At 51.1% G+C, this 18,444-nt stretch overlaps 1 protein-coding gene across 1 annotated transcript in view; it reads left to right on the forward strand.

Moving 5' to 3' along the window:
* Positions 1-1,780: 1,780 nt before the first annotated feature.
* LOC123290161 (scavenger receptor cysteine-rich domain-containing protein DMBT1-like) overlaps positions 1,781-18,444 on the forward strand; it is a 29,584-nt gene continuing 12,920 nt past the window's right edge. The window contains exons 1-5 of the mRNA XM_070481596.1: positions 1,781-1,880; positions 8,913-8,970; positions 15,642-15,694; positions 16,439-16,762; positions 17,717-17,746. Coding sequence (XP_070337697.1) covers positions 1,820-1,880; positions 8,913-8,970; positions 15,642-15,694; positions 16,439-16,762; positions 17,717-17,746 — 526 coding nt within the window. The 5' untranslated portion in view covers positions 1,781-1,819. The remainder of the gene's footprint in view (positions 1,881-8,912; positions 8,971-15,641; positions 15,695-16,438; positions 16,763-17,716; positions 17,747-18,444) is intronic.

Below are 18,444 nucleotides of genomic sequence, written 5' to 3' on the forward strand. Positions count from 1 at the left end.
GAAACAGAAGGAGGCCGGATGGTGAGAAGCACTTTGGAGAATGATGGACAAGCCAGGGGCTAGGGAGTGCTGGGGAGGGATGGTCAAGAAAGGCTGCACCGAGGAGATGATACATCAGAAAAAATCTGAAGGGGAGGGACCGAACTTGCACATTTCTGGGGGAAATCTCCCAGGCAGAGGAAACAGCACACCCAAGGCTCTGAGGCTGGTCTATTGCTGGAGTGGGCTGGGAGAGAGGCCATGGGGGCTGAGTGTGTGGGGCCTTGTAAACCATGGTGAGGGCATTCAGTGTTACTCTGAGACAGACGAGAGGACCATGATCAGAATTCTGTTTTGCAAGGGTCATTAGAGTGCTGTGTCTGTTGCGGGAAGGTTCTGCAGTTGGACTGCACCTGATGATCAGCGAGCTGTGTCAGCCCCCCTGCTCTCCATCCTTCTGATGGGGGGCAGTTTCAGCTGTGAGTGCTGTCCTGGACACTGGGTGGCTCGGTGTGTCACTGCCCCTCTCTGGACCTCAGTGTCCCCAGCTCGAGGCTGAATGTTGGTGACCCTTCAGAGCAGAAGCAGGGGGTTGCTCTTGACACCCGCCTTCAACAGCCAATGCCTGCTGAGCGCCTGTGAAGAGAGAGGAGCAGCAGGAAATGACGAGACTCAGCTTGGTCCTCAAATCATGGTGGGGCTGGGGTGGGGGGTGGTGGGGAGGTCCCTGTAAGCTGGCTGGGCAGTCAGGCTCTGAGGGCAAAGCCGAGTGGCATTGTAAGCATCATGTACACAGAGCCCAAAGGGTTGTTACAATGGTAACAAGTAATGTGTGCTAATCAACGAGGGTCAGAGCAGATTTGGGGGGTCAACCCGACACCTGAAGGGGAGCCGCAGTCACACGGACTTCTGGGACCCAGTGCCCCGAAGGAAACGGTGATGCCTGGAGAAGCCGAAGCCCCCTGACCCTTCCCCCGGAGGCTCCCAGTGTTTTCTCTCACCTGCCCAGCTCAACGCCCTGATGTATCTCAGGTCACGGGCTCCAGAGCTCAGAGAACAGAGACCCCGCAGAGGTGGGGGAAGGATTTACGGCTTTGACAAGCTCTCAGTGTCATACTCTGTGAGTGCCACGGGCAAGAAATCAGAGCCTGTGAAATGGTTGGAGGTGGTTTGGTTTGAGGTCACGTGTTTCTCAGCTCCTGTGCTATGGAAGTAGTGTGAGCTCCCAAAGATGGGGCCAAAGTTAGAAGAGGCCCATGGAATCCATTGCCTTCTCCCTCATGGCTTCTACTCTCCAGTCGTGCCTGCACTAATGCCATCCTCGTTTCTCCAAGGCAAGGGGCCAACGAGAGCATGCCCTGCCACGACAAGTTATTCCACAGAGATGCTTTTCCCCTTGGCACCATGTCCTGTATTTGCTCAGCAGCCCACATCCTGCTCTGCCCCCAACCTTGGGGCCGATTTCCCACAAGGTAATTCAAATTCTCCAACATTAAAATCAAGCCAGTATTCAGGGAGCACTTGTGAGTCTTCGAGGTTCACCTAGAAGGAAGCTGGAAATTGTATCACTAATGGCAGTGCTTTGCAATTTGTTCATACAACAATCTAGATGATGGTTGATCTATGAACTGGATGAATCTGATGGTTCATACAACAACCATTCAAACACACCTAAGCTGTTGCCATAGATTACCCATCCAAGGTTAGCAAGGTCTCTCACTTCCTTTACATTGAATTATGGCAGCAATAGAAGTATACCACCCAGAGAACACACCTCCTTCCAGATAGGAAACTATAAATGCCAAGGTGTTTTTACTCAAATGGAGAAGAATCCAGCAAAATGGGGATCTCCACAGTCATCCTCGAAATATGTCTGTTGTTGGGTCAAGTTCTATCTACAGGTACTATGTCTAATTATTATATTCATTAATTTCAGATCATGTCTAATTGTTCCTTGGTTCTAGACATTCTATTCCAAGGGGTGTTTTGCATCAAGAAGAGGCAATTCTTTGCTGATAATTGTAATTGCAAGGATTTACAAGGAATGGCTCTTTTTTGTTTTATTTCTGGCTGGGAAATACAACAGGTGTAGCTGGAAAAAGCCAATCATTATGTCAGTGTTGTCAGTGAGTCACTCAACTAAAGAAATGATTGATTGGTCTTAGAAAAATTCTTGAAGTTAAGGGAAAGTTTGTGTATATTGTTAAGAGGCCCTAAAACTTCGCCATAATTGGTTAAGCGCATAGTTTGCGCACTGTAAAAATGAGCAGGAAAGAGCCCCAGTAAATGCTCATTATGTGACTTCTTTCTGCAGGTGTGTCTGGCTTGATAATTAATATTTACTGATGAAAATCAGGTCAAGTAGCTGGGCACAGAGAAGACCATAAGAATTCCAAGTCTGCGTCTGTCACTCGCTGCTTTAGACAAACCATTTGGAGCTCAGTAACTCAACCATGTCCTTGTGTTCCTAGAGTGTCAAGGGATAAAATGTACATGAAAGAGCCATAGGCTAATCAGTGCGACTGTTGAATCTCAGTGTCTTTTACCGAGATACCAAATGAACAGGACGATTGGCCAGTGGGCCTAGGTCTCTCTCTATCTCTGTCTGATTTTCTGTCTCTCATCTGTCTTGCCTCCAGCATCTCTTTCCCTCCTTCCCTTCCTCCCCGTCTCTCTCCCTCTGTCCCTCCTTTTTTCTTCCTTCCCCTCCTTCTTTCTCTCTCTCCCTCCCTCCCTCCTTTCCTTTATTCATCTCTTCCCTCCTTCTTCTCTTCCACTCACCCCAACCTTTTCTTTGGTGTCATCTTTTGCTACATTCACGAATTCCGGAAGACAAGGCGGAAGTATCCTAATTTCCAGATGACTTCCAGACCTCTCACTCCGACCCCCAGGCTTCTTTGTAGGGGAAGCTCTGAAGATAAAAGTTTGTTTGGGAAATTGCTTTCATGGAAGCAGCATGCCAAACCCAACCCTCGAGGCCCTGGTGATGGGGAGCAGGCCTGCACTGTGTGTTAGGCGTGTGCATCATGGTGACACCGGGGGGCCAGCTGGCAGACGTTGCCCACCTTCCCTCCTTGTCAGAAGGACGTCAGCGGGTACAGGCTGGGCGGTCTGGGGGCTGGAGATTGTGTCTCCATCAAAATATTTGACAACGAGAGGCAGTGTTCTTGGCTCCAGCTTTAGAAAGTTAGTCCCTGGCCTTGCACTGGCTCTAGGTGACCTGGGATTCCTGTCAGTCCCTAAAGCACAGGGACTGCCCCGTCCTCGTCTGCAAAGGGGCTCAAGGCAGCGGTGCCTGTGTTGGGGGACCTTGAGGTTTCACTGTGATGCTCTGTGCGTGCACATGCACAGACGCGCACACACACGCACGTGTGCCTGAATGTGCCGTGTGGAGGGGGGAATCAGCCCTGTGCAAAGTGCTTCCTGGGTTCCTGGTACTCAGCCCAACGCGGGCCCACAGTCTCTTGTCTAGATCTGCTAACAACCCAGAGTTAGGTATCATTATTTCCACATTGCAGATGAGGAAACTGAGGCTCAGAAGGTTACATGCCTTGTCCAAGGTCAGCAGCTGGTGAGCAGCTGGGCCAGGACTTGAAGCTGGAGGTCGGCTGGCATTTAGGAGCAGTTACGGCCTTTAACCCTTGCTGTTCCTTGCAGAGAGCCGAGGGGATGAACTGTGGCGTTTAGCTCAGCACTGGAGCCCGGGGAGCTTCGTGCTGGGAGAACCGCAGCAGCAGGCACGCTTCTCAGCTCTGGTCTCTGCACAGACTCTTCAGAAAAGTCAGTGCGCCCAGGCCTGTGCGGGGCAGGCGGGGTGGTGGAACTCCTGCTGCTCCTAGCTGTGTCTTCGGCTCTGCCGCTATCAGCTCTGGGGCCTCTGCAAGCCTCAGTTTACTCGTTTGTAAAATGGGCTGGTGTTTCAACCTCATAGGATCGTGTAGAAATGAGGTCACCCAGGCAGCGTCTGGCACATAGTGGGTGCCCACCAACAGGCCATTGTTCCTCTTCTAGGCACTTTCCCGATGTCTTATCCTAACATAACTTCCTAAATGCAAACTGGTATCTTGGATTAGACCCTGGAACAGAAAAAGGAAAAACTGATGAAATCAAATAAAGTCTGAGGTTTAGTTCATGGGAATGTACCTGTGTTGGTTTGGTAGTCGTGACAAATGCACCATGGTAATGTGAGATGTTAACATTCCGGGAAATTGGGGAGGGGTATTCGGGGACTCTCTGAGGATTAGTACTAGCTCTGCAACTTACAACTATAAAGTTATTCCAAAACAGTTTCTAACTTGACTTCCCTCGGTCCAGTTTCTTCAAGGCCAATGTTTTGCAAGATGAGAAAGTAATAATTGCTTACAAACGAATTCCTAGCATATTGGTCATCCTCGAAATTAACCCTTCCCACAGTTTATCAGGGGTTTTGGCCATGACTAGTGCCTTAAAATAAAGGAGAAAATCTAATGGAGAGACTCGGGCAGTGTGAGAACGTCTTTACTGGGGTGACATTTGGATTGAGGGCGCGCCTCTGATTCCCTTAAGTGACAGGTCCACACAGACGTCTGATCTCTCCTTCTTGAACTTGTCGTTATTGCGCAAACTCCTCCCACGTTACGTAAGTCAGTTGCTAGGTGCCGAATGGCCGGGAGGAGGAGAAAGGCGATGGAGGAGCCTTGGGCTGAGGCCTGGCGGGCAGCCTGGCATCCTGTCCCGCAGCACCGCCCGCCCCTCTTCTGCAGCCGCGCGTCTCTCCACATCCTGCCGCACACACACACCTGGGATCATTCCCCCCGTGTCCCATGCTGCTCTCCACCCTGGGGTTTTATTGGTTCTGCCTGTTTCCCGGGACACCTTGCAGCTCACTATCTTGCAGCACAAAGCAACCTCTGGCACTCCAAACCTCGCCTCTGGCCGTGGGAACTGCATGCACTGTGCCCTCCGCCTGGAGCGCAGTCTTCCCCTCCCCTGCCTTCACCAGGCTAAATCTAGCTGCTATTTTTATCTCTTTTATGCTTTTTGGTGAGGAAGATTGGCTCTGAGTTAACATCCGTTGCCAATCTTCCTCTTTTTTTCTCTCCCCAAAGCCCCAGTACACAGATGTATATCGTAGTTATAGGTCATTCTAGTTCTTCTGTGTGGGATGCTGCCACAGCACAGCTTGATAAGCAGTTAATAGGTCAGCACCCAGGATCCAAACTGGTAAATCCCAGGCCACCAAAGTGGAGACCGCGAGCTTAACCTCTGGGCCACAGGCCAGCCCGCCAGCTGCTATTTTTAAAAACCAGGGACACTGACCCAACCAGGAAACTGTCCCTGACATATATTCTCAACACACAGACAGACACACACAAAAAGTGTGTCATTCCATGGTTCCACTCAGTCTCCCATAGCACCTTCACTCCTGCACCAAATTGCCTGTGGATTTTTCTAGCGATCCTGCTATGCTGGGGGTCCCTGGAGGGCAGGGACCATGACTTGCTCACTTAGTACCCAGCACAACACCTTACATAGCTAAGAGCCTAACAGGGGGCCTGTCTCACACTGAATTTAATGAAGCAGCCTGAACGCCCCAGTGCCCAGCTTCCAGGGCAGGAGAGAGGGTGTGACGATGTTTCCGTCTATGAGGGACCACGTTTGGGACGGTGGTCCCATAAGATTAGCACCATAGAGCCTAGGTGTGCAGTAGGCTATACCGCCCAGGTGTGTGTACGTGAACACTCAGTGGTGTTCACACCCAGACAAAATCTCCTAACCTGACATTTCTCTGGACGTATCCCTGCCGTTAGGTGACGTGCGGCAGTATATAGTTTATGGGGAGGTAAACACATTATCAGGAACAATGTCAACCACATCCTCTCCATCACTGCATGTCATTACTCCAGAATGGTTTGCTTTTTTGACAAGTTGAAACGAAATCTCTTTCTTTTAACTCGAATTTGGGAGCCCGCGTGGTGGAGCTGCGTCCCACAGCTGCTGTGGGGTCAGCGCACCTGACCTCAGATGTGAGCCTCACTACTTAGTGGCTGTGTGACCTTTGACAAGTTGTCCCACCCCTCTAATCTTTGGGTTTCTCGTCCATAAAATAGATGTGAGTAATAATTCCACCATAAAGCATTTTATTAAGATTGAATAAGACAGGACCGGTCAAGCACTTGGCTCAAAGCCTGGAAAGTGGTAATTAATCAAAAATACCGGTTCCTCCCCCCTCACCTTCTCCTCTCTCCCTCTTCTTCTCGCTCTCTGCTTTCTCTACCACTAGCTTCCTGCTCTTTCTTTATCTTCTGGTTCCCTTTCCCCTTGGTCTTTTCCTTGAGCCTACAAGCAACATTCCTCCCCACCCTGAAAGAATCTGCCTCCTACACCACCCCCAACGCCACCTCCCACCTTCAGCTTCAAACCACGCTGTCACTGCACGGTTAGCGGAGGAAAGGTAGGAGCTGGAGAAAAATGCAGAGAAAAGGTCCAGCACCCGCCCTCCTGTCACGCGAGACTGCCGTTGTTCAACTCTGTGTTTCTTTCAAGTTATATGTACGTGAGTGGTATCACTAAATATACAGTTTTCCTCTGATTTATCTTTATATTCTGAACATTTTAGCACGCCATTCACAATTTTTGGACATTGAAGTTGTCTCAGGTTTTCTTCTTTTTTTTTTTAAAAAATTTCACTTTATTGAGATATAATCAGCAAAATCGTAAGCTATTTAAAGCGTACCTCATGGTGATTTGAGATACGTACACACTGTGCCGTAAGTACACATCCCAGTAATTAACACATGCAGCACCTCACATATTGATCTGTTTTAATGCGAACGTTTAAGTTCTGCTCCCTCAGCACATTTCAGTTGTCCAGTACAATGTTGTCGAGCACAGCCACCGTGTTTTGCGCTAGATCCCGAGAGCTTATCCACCTCATTGCTGGAAGTTGGTGTCCTTAGACCAACCTCTCCCCAGCTCCTCCACCCGTTTCAGGTTCTTTCTATATGGAGGTTACCGTGAAGACCATCCCTGCCCGTGCATCTTTGCTCACATTCTAGAAATTATTTCCTTTCGCTAGATTCTTAGAAGTGGAATTACTGAGTCAAAGAGTTGATCATTTTTAAGGCTTTTAAAATACATTGATAAATGATTTTCCAGAAACACGCCAGTTCTTTCCATTCTCAGTAAAAAACAAGAGTGGCAATTTTCTACACCTTCTCCAGTTCCGAATATTATTGTTCAAAAATCTTGGCTGAATTGCTGGATGAAAGATGGCACCCAGTTATTTTAATTTGCGTTTCTTTGCTTATAGTGAGAGTGAACATCTTAAGCCACTTATATTCCTTTTCCTTGAATTGTCTGTTTGTATCCTTTGTCCCATTTGTTTGAAAGGTTAGTGTCTTCCTTGTTGACTTATGTAAACTCTCTCTGTAATTTGGATATTAGGACTTTGCTCGTTACATTGATGACAAGTATTTTCCCAGTTTGTTGTTTGCCTTTTAATTTGGATTTTGATTTTTCCACATAAATTTTTTATATTTTCGTGTAATTAAATTTCTTGCTGTTTTCCTTTGTGATTTCCTGTGGATTTTAACGCTAGAAACTTCTTACAGAAACCAGATAAACATTTAACTAGTTTTTTATTTCTGTGTGTTTAAAAAGATATCTAGTTCTTTACTTCTGAAAATTATTTTGCTTTCTGGTATGAAGTAAATATCTAAAAAAAATTTTCTATGTTTTAATTTTTATAGCTTTATTTGTAATATTTTAGGGCTAATAGTAACTTTTTGAATGGTGACTACTATACTCAGCACTTGATATATTTTTTCTGATTTTGTCTGCATGATAAACTTATGAAGTGGTCAATGTACCTACAGATGAGAAAACTATGATCGAGTGAGCTTAAATGACCTGCCCGAGTTTAGAGGACACACAAGTAGCAGAGCTAGCATTTGACCCCATGTCACCTGTCTCCAAGGTCATAGGTGTGTGATCCTCCCACCCCCACCACCCCACCCCTGCCCCGTCCGTGGTTTTTCCTTGTCAAGAACAAATCAGTTATTTATAGCCTGCTGTTTTTTCTGTTGAACTTCAAAATCTTTTTTTTTTCTGTGAAGAAGATTGGTCCTGAGCTAACATCTGTTGCCAGTCTTCCTCTTTTTGCTTGAGGAAGATTGTCACTGAGCTAACATCTGTGCCCATCTTCCTCTATTTTGGATGTGGGATGTCGCCACAGCCTAGCTTGATGAGTGTTGATGGGTCTGTGCTTGGGATCTGAATCTGCAAACCTGGGGCCACTGAAGTGGAGTGTGCTGAAATTACCCACTATGCCCCTGGGCCGGCCCCTAAAATCACTTTTTAAAGAAGCAACCAATCAAAGAAAAGCTTTGCAATGGGAATTATATTAAAGCTGTGAATTTGTTTAGGGTGACTGACATTTCCATATTCAGTCCTTCCGTCCAGACACCTGGTTCATCTCCTCATCTGCCAGGAGGCGGCCAGGAAGCTTTGTACAGAGTTGGTATTTTTAGTCCTATTAGAATATTTTGAAGGAGCGCTTCATCCACAGTGTCTCTGCTTCCTCAGAGCCCGTTTTAACCCACATCTTCCCCTCTGCTGGCTCCCATCTGGTGTGATACCAGGACCTCACATGGGGTCCCCCGCTGGACTCCTGGACGCCCCTCAGTGGAGCCCTTCGTCCCCTGTCCTCTACCTGCTGACTAGGATGACTCACCCACTGGAGCGAATTTCCCCAGGACAGTGGGGGGCATCACGTGATCTCACTGTCCCCTGCCGGGTGGAGTCAGGCACCCAGTAGGTGCTCAGGAACGGGCGGAAGGAGCTGTTCCTTCCCGCTCTCTCGGAACTGCTGTTACTTTTCCTGTACACAGGCTGCGGGACAACGGTTTTCACACTTTAGCTCTCATTTGGCCTTTTTTTCTTTGTATTTTCAGCAATACCAGCAGTGGGAGACTCCACAGAAACCACTTCCAGGGAGACACAGACGCCAACTGGTAACTAACCTCTGGGACTGGGAGGTTGTGGGACCCAAGGCCACCGCAAGGACTCAGGAGGGGCTGCTGCAGAGTATCCTGCTGGGTTTTGGGTATAGGACAGGAAGGACCTCCTCTGACGGGGTCCACCTGGGCCCTCAACCCCTTCCTTATGAAAGTCCACGCTGACCAGAAGACAGGCCCCGGGCCTCCATGCCAGCCTCTGCACAGCCACATGTCTTTCCTAAGATCTCTGCCCCTCAGGCTGCCCCACTGACTCAATGTTGAGTGCTCATCAGAATCAGCTAGGGCATTTGTTTGAATGCAGGTCCTTGGACTTCTCCTCACCCACCTCCAGAGACTGATTGGGAAGGTCCAGGCCAGGGCTCAGGAATCTGCATTTTTATATGACCGAGAATAAGAACGGTCTGTAGACCACACCTGGAGCACCCGGGCTGCCTGGCCCTGGACTGAATGTACGTTTCATGTTTGTGATGTAACTATGGAAGCACGACTTTGCCAAGAGTTTCCAAAGGAAGTGCCAGAAGATATGTGCATATATTTTAAGAGCTACTTGCTTTTACTTATTTTTTCTTAATGCCTATATTTGCCTTAATGTCAAGTGAATTTAGGTTGTTCACATTTTCCCAAATGGTTCTTGGCTACATTGTAGCTCAGACTTGTCAATAGAAAGGCTTTTCCACAAGTGCATCGCTAGCCTTAACATGCCTTTCACAATGGCCTTGATCTCCTTGTCACCTCATTTGGCAGAACCTGTCCTCCCAGGACGCTTCTAAGCAGGAGAAATCACAGCGTGGACTCGCTCTGTGCTGTTTCAGGGGATCACGTTCCCTGCCTTCAGGGACTTAGGGTCTAACTGAAAGACAGACACTAATCAGCTGATCACTCAGTTACAATCAGAGCTGTGATCAGTGCTGGAGCCGTTGATCAGCCATCAGAGAGAGCAGTCCCGAGAACGTCACAGGTGAACTGAGGCCCAGAGCCGGTGTGGGAGTGAGCCAGACAGAGCAGGAAGAAAGAGTGTTTCTCTGGGAGTCACTGTCACTGCTGGAGTCTTAGTCAAGGCCGCCAGGTGACTTCTGATTGAAACCGAATTTGGCGAGTTTATGGAAAGTAGATTAGCGTGGACCACCTGCCTTGCAAGGACTACAAGGAGTGGCTGGGAGCAGGCAGCAGCTGTGACAAAAGGCAGCACAGGATGATAGGTAACAGCATGGACAGTAGAGTTGGGGTCTGGGTGTCCTTGGGCTACCTTTATAGCATCTGTGCCTCAGTGTCCTCACGTGTAAGTGAGGATGGGGTTGGGGGAAGGATTAAATGAGACCGTGCATATAAATTGCAAGACATGGAATTCTCTTCACCAGCCACGAAGATGCAATAATTCTTCAGTAGACATTTGCTTCAGTTCCAGAGCACTTTCCAGAGCGCTGTTGGAGCCACGACGCAATCCCCTTAGGCTTCTCTTCCAGAGTGACGGGAGTGGCCCATCTGTTAGATGTGGCCTAGTCTGATGATAATCTCCCTATTTTTATGCTCAAGCCCCTCAGTTTTTCCCCCATTACAGCCGTAACGTGCACCATGTCCAAATGTGCAAAATAGGTGCTTTGGGCGATTTGGGGCAATGGCTGAGTCCAGATGGAAAGGTGCCAGCTCCCCTGGAAAGGGACTAGGTCTTTGTGGAGTATCTTGAGAGATTTCTTGTGGCTTTTGCTAGTTGGTCCCTCTGACAGCTTGACTCTCTTGGACACTGATCCCCGGTGCTAGAGAGCATTCTGTTTCCATTTTCTGGAAAACAAACAAGTGGAAGCTTCTTTCTCCAGGTGATTTACCCCCATGCCTCAAATGGCAGCCAGCATCATCTACAAGTATATGGTTGAATATTGGAAGAGTCAAGTGGGTCTCAGTAAATGTGTGCAAAAGAGTTTATTCCAAATGCATGGGCATAGCACAATGGGAGACAACTTCAAGGTTCTGTTTGGATATGCTGTGGATGAATATTGTCAAGACCTGGGAGCTCAGAGATTCTGACACTGACTGTCATATGAGTAAGCAAGACGCCTGGAGCATGTTAGTGGGAGTTGCATGGTGTCCTGTGTACTGTGTTTGAATAGCAGAGTTTTGAATGGAGGACTCTCTCAGGCCTGTCTGTCAGCTTGTTCTTGAATGTGGGAGCAGGGATGGTGTGTCAGAAATGAAGTGGGAGTGTTCCGGTGCCAATGTTTCTAGTTTTGTGGCCTCTGAAGAAAGAATATTCTGGCTGCCTGTTTCCGTTATGAATTGCTTCTTCATGTTCAGGGTGTGTAGCCACCTGGCCTCAATGGCCCTCTTATGGCCATGAACAGCATGCAGCAGGGCAGCTGGAACATGTGGACCCCATGTTCAAGGTGTAGAGACAGGGGCTGGAGTTCTCTGACAGCCTGTACCCTCGCCTGCCTGTTGTTCTGTGAGAGAAATTCAGGTCTCTGACCGCTGACTGCTGCTTCTGGCTGGTCTCGCATTTCAACAGTAGTTGAGAAGTTTGTCAGATGCCTTAGCCCTCCCTGTGTGAGGAAGCAAGAAAAATATGATTATGAAAGCCACCTTACTAGAAATTCTGGTAAGAATTTAAACATAGCAGATCTCTTTGTATTAAGGAGATTGTGGTACATGAGCATCATAAAAGATGAAAGTGAACCATCGCATGTCCTTCTGACAAAATGAGATGGTCCAAGTTCGTGCAGCCAAATATCGTGGATGAGATCCTCTGCATGGAGGTGGGCGAGAGCACTACGTTTTATTTCTGCACTTAGAATTATATTACTGACTCCTTGATTCTTGGATCTAAGGAAATTCATCTAAGATATTGTTATCTGAAGCCTCGTAGTGTGAGATTTCAGGTGTACGATCAATTTCACCATTATCGTCAGCATCCAGGGTGCCACTCTCTGTTGCTTTGCATTCCTCTTCTGCTTCACTAATTATCGTGAAACATCATCCTTCATCAATTTTCTTCTCTCTGCCATTGTGAACAGACAATGAAAAATTCTGAATTCCTAAAAGCATTCATGAAAGCTAAAATAATGACAATTTCTCCAGCCTTTAAAAAAATACCTTCTTGAAAGATAATGCAACATTTTGGGCACTGAAGAATGATGATTTATTTCACCATTTCATCTTCCTTCTATGCAACGCCGCTGTTCTTCCATATTCTTATCATATGTCTTTTTTATAATAGTAATTGATGAGTTAATAACAGATGAGCTATTTCCTTGAATGGTGAAGTAGAAGCATGTTTCAAGATACATGAAAATGAGATCACTGAGAACCCATAATGCATCTTGGATTTACACAAGGATCCAATGAATCCATATAGTGACTGTATGATAGAATGAGTTTTACTCCAGTTTTTAATGAATAAATATGCTTTTTGAACTTGGAAGACCTTTAAAAACATATAAAAGTCATGAAATATTAATCTTCACAAATACAGTTAGACCTTCTCAAAAAAAGAAGCTCAAAAACTAAAATTGAGCCCAATAGAACTGATGGTACACTGAGGGTTAACCTGAAGTGACGGGGGCGTGGAGAGCTTTAGTGTGGCCTCAGTGATTGTAAAGATTCAGAGTTCTCTCAATTTGGGGTTTCTTGAAGATAGAGTGAAAATTTCTCAGGGTATGCATGGGAAGGAACAGGATATCTGACACCCAAATATTTACTTATTTAGGGGTCTCGGAGTGTCTGTTCCCGTGCTGACTCTACTCAAATTTCAAACTCGAGGGTGATTCAGCAGCCCCCCGAAATCCCTGACCCCCATTTAAACTGCCTGTCTTGTCCAGCCTTTCTTTCTGAGCATAGATTGCATCCTATGACTATAAACTGCAGCGTTAGGGGCCTGGGAAAGAAATGTGTACATTATTACATCTAAAATTATCGAGCACCCCGTATCCAACCCACTTGTTTTAATCTGCTATTTGCAAAACCCCAAACCCTTGGCAAGAATACTGGAGACACACAAACCCAAGATCGAACCCCAGCGCCCCCTGGTGTGATCGTGAGGTGAAGCTCTAGTCAGTATCAGTAGGAGATCATTTACCAACAGTAAATGATGAGTTCAGTTTCTTTCTAGTTCAAACCCCCAGACTACTGCATATGGTAAGACCTCTCTCCTTCCTTGTCTTCCCGGGGTTTTGCTCATTGGTTGGTTCTGCCAGTTCTGCTGCTGCTGCTGTTGGCTAGTTGAGGCTGAGTGTAGTCTTGGCCACAGAGCAATTGGCTGCCCTAGAGAAAGCAGGGATGGAGAGGGAGGGGTCAAGTGGTGCCAAGATCCTAGGCACGTCCCAGATGAACACTCAGCCAGTCCCATCTTTCATTCCCCTTCCTTCTTCTCTCACCTCACACTCATCCATCCATCCATCCATCCATCCATCCATCCATCCATCCATCCATTCATCCCTTGCATGACATTGGCTTCAGTTAGCAGAGTCAGTGCCTCTTCTCACCGTGAATGACAGTTTTCTTGAAGATAGCTGAATCCTCCCAGGGCTTTCTGTGTACCCTGCACAAAAGTATTTTCATATATCAAATGAGTTAATGTATTAAAAAAGCACTTAAAACACTGCCTGGCACATAAGGCTCAACTAACACACAAAGTGAGTGCTGTTATCATGAAATCTGATCAACAGTACTTTGGTGTGAGGAGTTTTATGACCCCATTTTGCAGATGGGGAAACTGGGACACAGTCAGGTAAGTTGTCAATAGTTCTACCTCTAAGGTCACATGGTGGGTAAGTGTCCGGGCAGAGATTCAAACCCAGAACAGGTGCCTTCGTCCGTGATTCTTACTAAATGTATCCATCTCTCCTCCTTCTCCACTGTGAGGGTGTGTGACATTTGCTCCAAATTTAACATGTCAGGGTCCTTTATGGGCTCACTTCGGACAGCTGATCGTGCCAGCGAGTTCTTGACTCGATGTGTTGAGGCCATTCCTAAAGTGTGAAATCTGCAGAACTGCAGGCTCAGCTCCCCTCCCCTCTTTGGCCAACCGTGAGGCACCAGGACTGCTTGGGAGCAATGACTACACGGTGGGTCCCAGAGAGCATCCACCATGCTGTGGTCAGACCAGGAGAGCCTCCGCCTTATTGGCAGGGCCGACCGCAAGGTCCACACCTGCTTTTCTCTGGGGCTTCCTTCTGGGGCCACGCGGCTTTGGTGGGGGCAGTTGGACAGTGGAGTGCCCTCACCCCTTGATGTGTGCATGCCTTGGGGTCCTGCCAGTAGCCAGCTCGGAGGACAGGATTCAAGGCTCGACTGTGACTTGGGGAGGGCAGGAAGAGCAGCGGAGAAGTGGGGCGGGGCGTAGGGCAGGGCAGGTGGCCGCAGCACGGAATGCTTGTGGGCCAGTGAGGGCCCTGGGGCTGGAGCTTGATGCCCAGCAGAGACTCAGGGACGCCTCGATCAGTCTCCGAATCCTTGTCCCTGGGCTGCAGCAAAGGGGCGTTCCTCTAGAGCTGCTGGGACTCCCCCTTGCTGTTCGCATGGGATGTCAATCCCACGGCTGTGGTCGCCTGTCCCGGGCACGGCAATGGGCTTTCCTCTTCTGGGAAGGAGGCCCTCGGGCACAGCCAGGCAGGCCTTGGGGGTGGGACAGAGGGTGGAGCTCCTGGAGGCCCTGAGAGCTGCGTGGCAGTGGCTGGCGGCGTCCACACATGGGGCACGTGAGAAGCTACAGCTCAGCTTGTCCCCACTGAGTCTCTTCAAGCTTGGAGTCTGGGAGGAGGTAGGCCCCGTGTGCTTTGGGTCTGGCTTTCCTTCTCTTTCTCACAGCTGCTCAGCCCCAGACCACAGCCCTGCCAAGTGAGTACCCAGCAGCTTCATGAGGATGTCCTTGTTGTCCTTGGCCACCTGTCCCTTTTCCCCTCACGATGGGTGAACCACTGTTCATGGCAGAACCTATGGGTCACGTGGCTTTTCCCCTCTGTCACCGAGACACCCGGCACCTGCTTCCTAACTCATCATGGGACTCCCAAGACGTTCGTCTTCCCATCAGGCAATCCGAGCTTTCCTCCAACACACTGATAGCGTCCCAAGCAACTCAGGGTACCGGCCACGTGTGCTGGGACCTTTGCGCCAGTGCCGCCCAGGCTGAGGGGGCTGTTGGGGGAGGAGGGACGTTGATCACCACTGACCATCTGTCGGTGGGCTGTCGGAGCAGGCCGCATTCCCTCCAACCCTCACTCCTTGCAGCACCCTCAGATCCAGCAGGGTCCCATCCGCATCCCAAAGGGGCAGGGACGGTACCCAGGGGAGGGAAGGGGCTGAGTCATGGTGGGACTCCGGGTACCAGGTTACCCGATGGGCGCAAGGTCCACCCTCTGCAGCCCTTGAATTTTCTGTGCAAGCTGCCGAGTCTGGGCATGCCCTAGGGAGCACCAGCGAGTCCATGGCACAGAGGAGGGCGGCCGCAAAGGTCTTCCCATGGCAAAGAGGACATGCCAGGCTTAGAGAGGTGGCGGGAGCAGGCTGATGTGCAGCGGGGCCTTGGTGACAAGGGGGGTTCGCTGACCTGGAGGTTGGTGCAGCACACACGGGTAGGAAGTGGCGGGGTCCACATGTGGGGTCATTGTCATGAGGCCTCCCAAAGCATTTTTCAAGTCCTTCTTTCCAGAACGTCTAACTCTGCCTTCCCATTGTTGCACTCCCAGGCCCCTGGGACAGGACAATCAGAGATGTGATATTACCAGCAGGTCAGTCTTCCTGTCCACACGCCCTGGGGCTCCCTCTCTGCTTCGGGGTCCACTTGGGTGGGAGAGTGTTGGGAGGAGGCTCATGGTGTGCCCTTGCTTATCGTTGGCCCTGTGGGTGGGGCGCAGCTGAGGGGGGGGTCTCTGAAGCCCAGGGCCTCGGTCTGGTCTTAAGGGGCCAACCAGCTGTCTCGAGCGGATTCCTGGTCCCAATGCTCTGCAAAGGGTCCCCTCTGAGGTCTCAGTGGAAGGCCCGGAAGTCCTCGCGAGTCCTGCCGGGACCTGGCTCCTGGCTCTCAGGCGACGGGTGGCCGTCCCGCGCAGAGGGGTGGAGAGTGCCTGGCCTGCATGGGGCTGGTCCAGGGCCCCTCATGTGCTGGAATTTTGCAGAGCCCAGGCAGGACCACATAGGAGCCAACGAACTCCAGACAGGGTGATGGCCTTGGCCTGTCACGGGTCCCCAGGGAGCTCCACCCCAGGGGTGCCCGGTGTAGCTTGGGGGTTCCATTCCTGCTCACCTCCATTGGGGCTCAAGAGGTGCTTCCCCCTATTTGGGCCTCCTGAGACCCGGGCCGAGCTGTGTGTCTCTGCTCCTTTCCCCGGGAAGAAGATTCCCCTCTGTGTACCTGCTAAGGTGGCTGGTTGTCCGGGGAAAAAAGCCATGAGGATGTCCCCTGGGTCTGGAACGTGCCTTAGGCCCGGGTCCTCAAGCCAGACACGGAGCAGGTGTTCTTGTGCTCCCCCTAGGGACCGAATCGGGTTTGGCCCTGAGGCTGGTGAACGGAGGTGACCGGTGTCAGGGCCGGGTGGAGGTCCTGTACCGAGGCTCATGGGGCACCGTGTGCGACGACGACTGGGACACCAACGATGCCAACGTGGTGTGCCGGCAGCTGGGCTGTGGCTGGGCCACGGCGGCCCCGGGAAGTGCCCGCTTCGGTCAGGGCTCGGGGCCGATTGTCCTGGACGACGTGCGCTGCTCAGGCCAGGAGTCCTACCTGTGGAGCTGCGCCCACAACGGCTGGAACAGCCACAACTGTGGTCACCACGAGGATGCCGGTGTCGTCTGCTCAGGTGGGCCTCCGAGATCCCCGGACCCCCTTCTGGCGGGACGTTTGCTGAGAACAGAGGCACTTCCCACTCCAGGGCCCCTCCCCACCCCAGCCTCTCCCAGAGATCCTGTGTGACCGGAGGTTTCCTGGGGGCAGCTGGCCCCTAAAGCACGACCTCTGGGGGAAGGGTGGGCTCAGCTCCCCTCCCCTCTTTGGCCAACCGTGAGGCACAACTGCTTGGGAGCAATGACCACACAGTGTGGCGCAGAGAGCATCCACTGCACCATGGGCAGACCAAGAGAGCCTCTGCATTCTCGGCAGGGCCAACAGCAAGGTCCATACCCACTTTTCTCTGGGGTTTCCTTGTCGGGGCACCAGGCTTTGGCGGGGGCGGTTGGACAGCGGAGCGCCCTGACCCCTTGATGGGTGCATGCCTTGGGGTCCTGCCAGAAGCTGGCTCGGAGGACAGGATTCGAGGCTCGGCTGTGACTTGGGGAGGGCAGGAAGAGCAGCGGAGAAGTGTGGCAGGGCGTAGGGCAGGGCAGGTGGCCACAGCACGGAATGCCCGCGGGCCAGCGAGGGCCCTGGGGCTGGAGCTCGACGAGGAGCAGAGACTCGGGGACGCCTTGATCGGTCTCCGAATCGCTGTCCCTGGGCTGCGGCAAAGGGGCGTTTCCCCAGAGCTGCTGGGACTCCCCCTTGCTGCTCGCGTGGGGCACCTGTCCCGGGCATAGCGAGGGGCTTTCCTCTTGTGGGAAGGAGGCCCTGGGGCACAGCCAGGCAGGCCTTGGGGGTGGGACAGAGGGTGGCGCTCCCAGAGGCCCTGGAGAGCTGCATGGCGGTGGCTGCCTGCGTCCACGCAGGGGGTACATGAGAAGCTACAGCTCAGCCTGTCCCCACTGAGTCTTTTCAGGCTTGGAGTCCAGGGGGGCCACCCTGTGCGCTTTGGGTCTGACTTTCCTTCTCTTTCTCACAGCTGCTCAGCCCCCAACCACAGCCCTGCCGAGTAAGTACCCGGCGGCTTCGGTGGGCTGTGCCTGTTCTCCCTGGACACCTGTCACTTTTCTCCTCACTCTGGGTGAACCACTGCCCTTGGGAGAGCCTACAGGTCATATGATTTCCCCCCTCTGTCACTCAGACGCCCAGCACCTGCTTCCTAACTCATCATGGGACTCCCAAGACATTCGTCTTCCCATCAGGCAATCCGAGCTTTCCTCCAACACACTGATAGTGTCCCACTCAACTCAGGGAACCGGATGCGTGTACCGGGGCCTTTGCCCCGTTGCTACCTAGGCTGAGGGGGCTTTTGGGGGAGGAGGGACGTTGATCACCGCTGCCCCTCTGTCGATGGGCTGTCAGAGCAGGCCGCATTCCCTCCAACCCTCGCTCCTTGCAGCACCCTCAGATCCAGCAGGGTCCCATCCGCATCCCAAAGGGGCAGGGACGGTACCCAGGGGAGGGAAGGGGCTGAGTCATGGTGGGGTTCCGGGTACCGGGATGCCCAAATGGCTCCATGTCCGCCCTCTGTGGCCCCTGACGTTTCTGTGCAAGCTGCCGAGTCTGGGCATGCCCTCGGGTGCACCAACCAGTCCATGGTGCAGAGGAGGGAGGTGGCAAAGGTCTTCCCATGGCAGAGAGGACATGCCAGGCTAGAGAGGTGGCGGGAGCAGGCTGATGTGCAGCGGGGCCTTGGTGACAAGGGGG

The sequence above is a fragment of the Equus asinus genome, chromosome 2, assembly GCF_041296235.1.
Source record: "Equus asinus isolate D_3611 breed Donkey chromosome 2, EquAss-T2T_v2, whole genome shotgun sequence".
NCBI classification, from domain to species: Eukaryota; Metazoa; Chordata; class Mammalia; order Perissodactyla; family Equidae; genus Equus; species Equus asinus.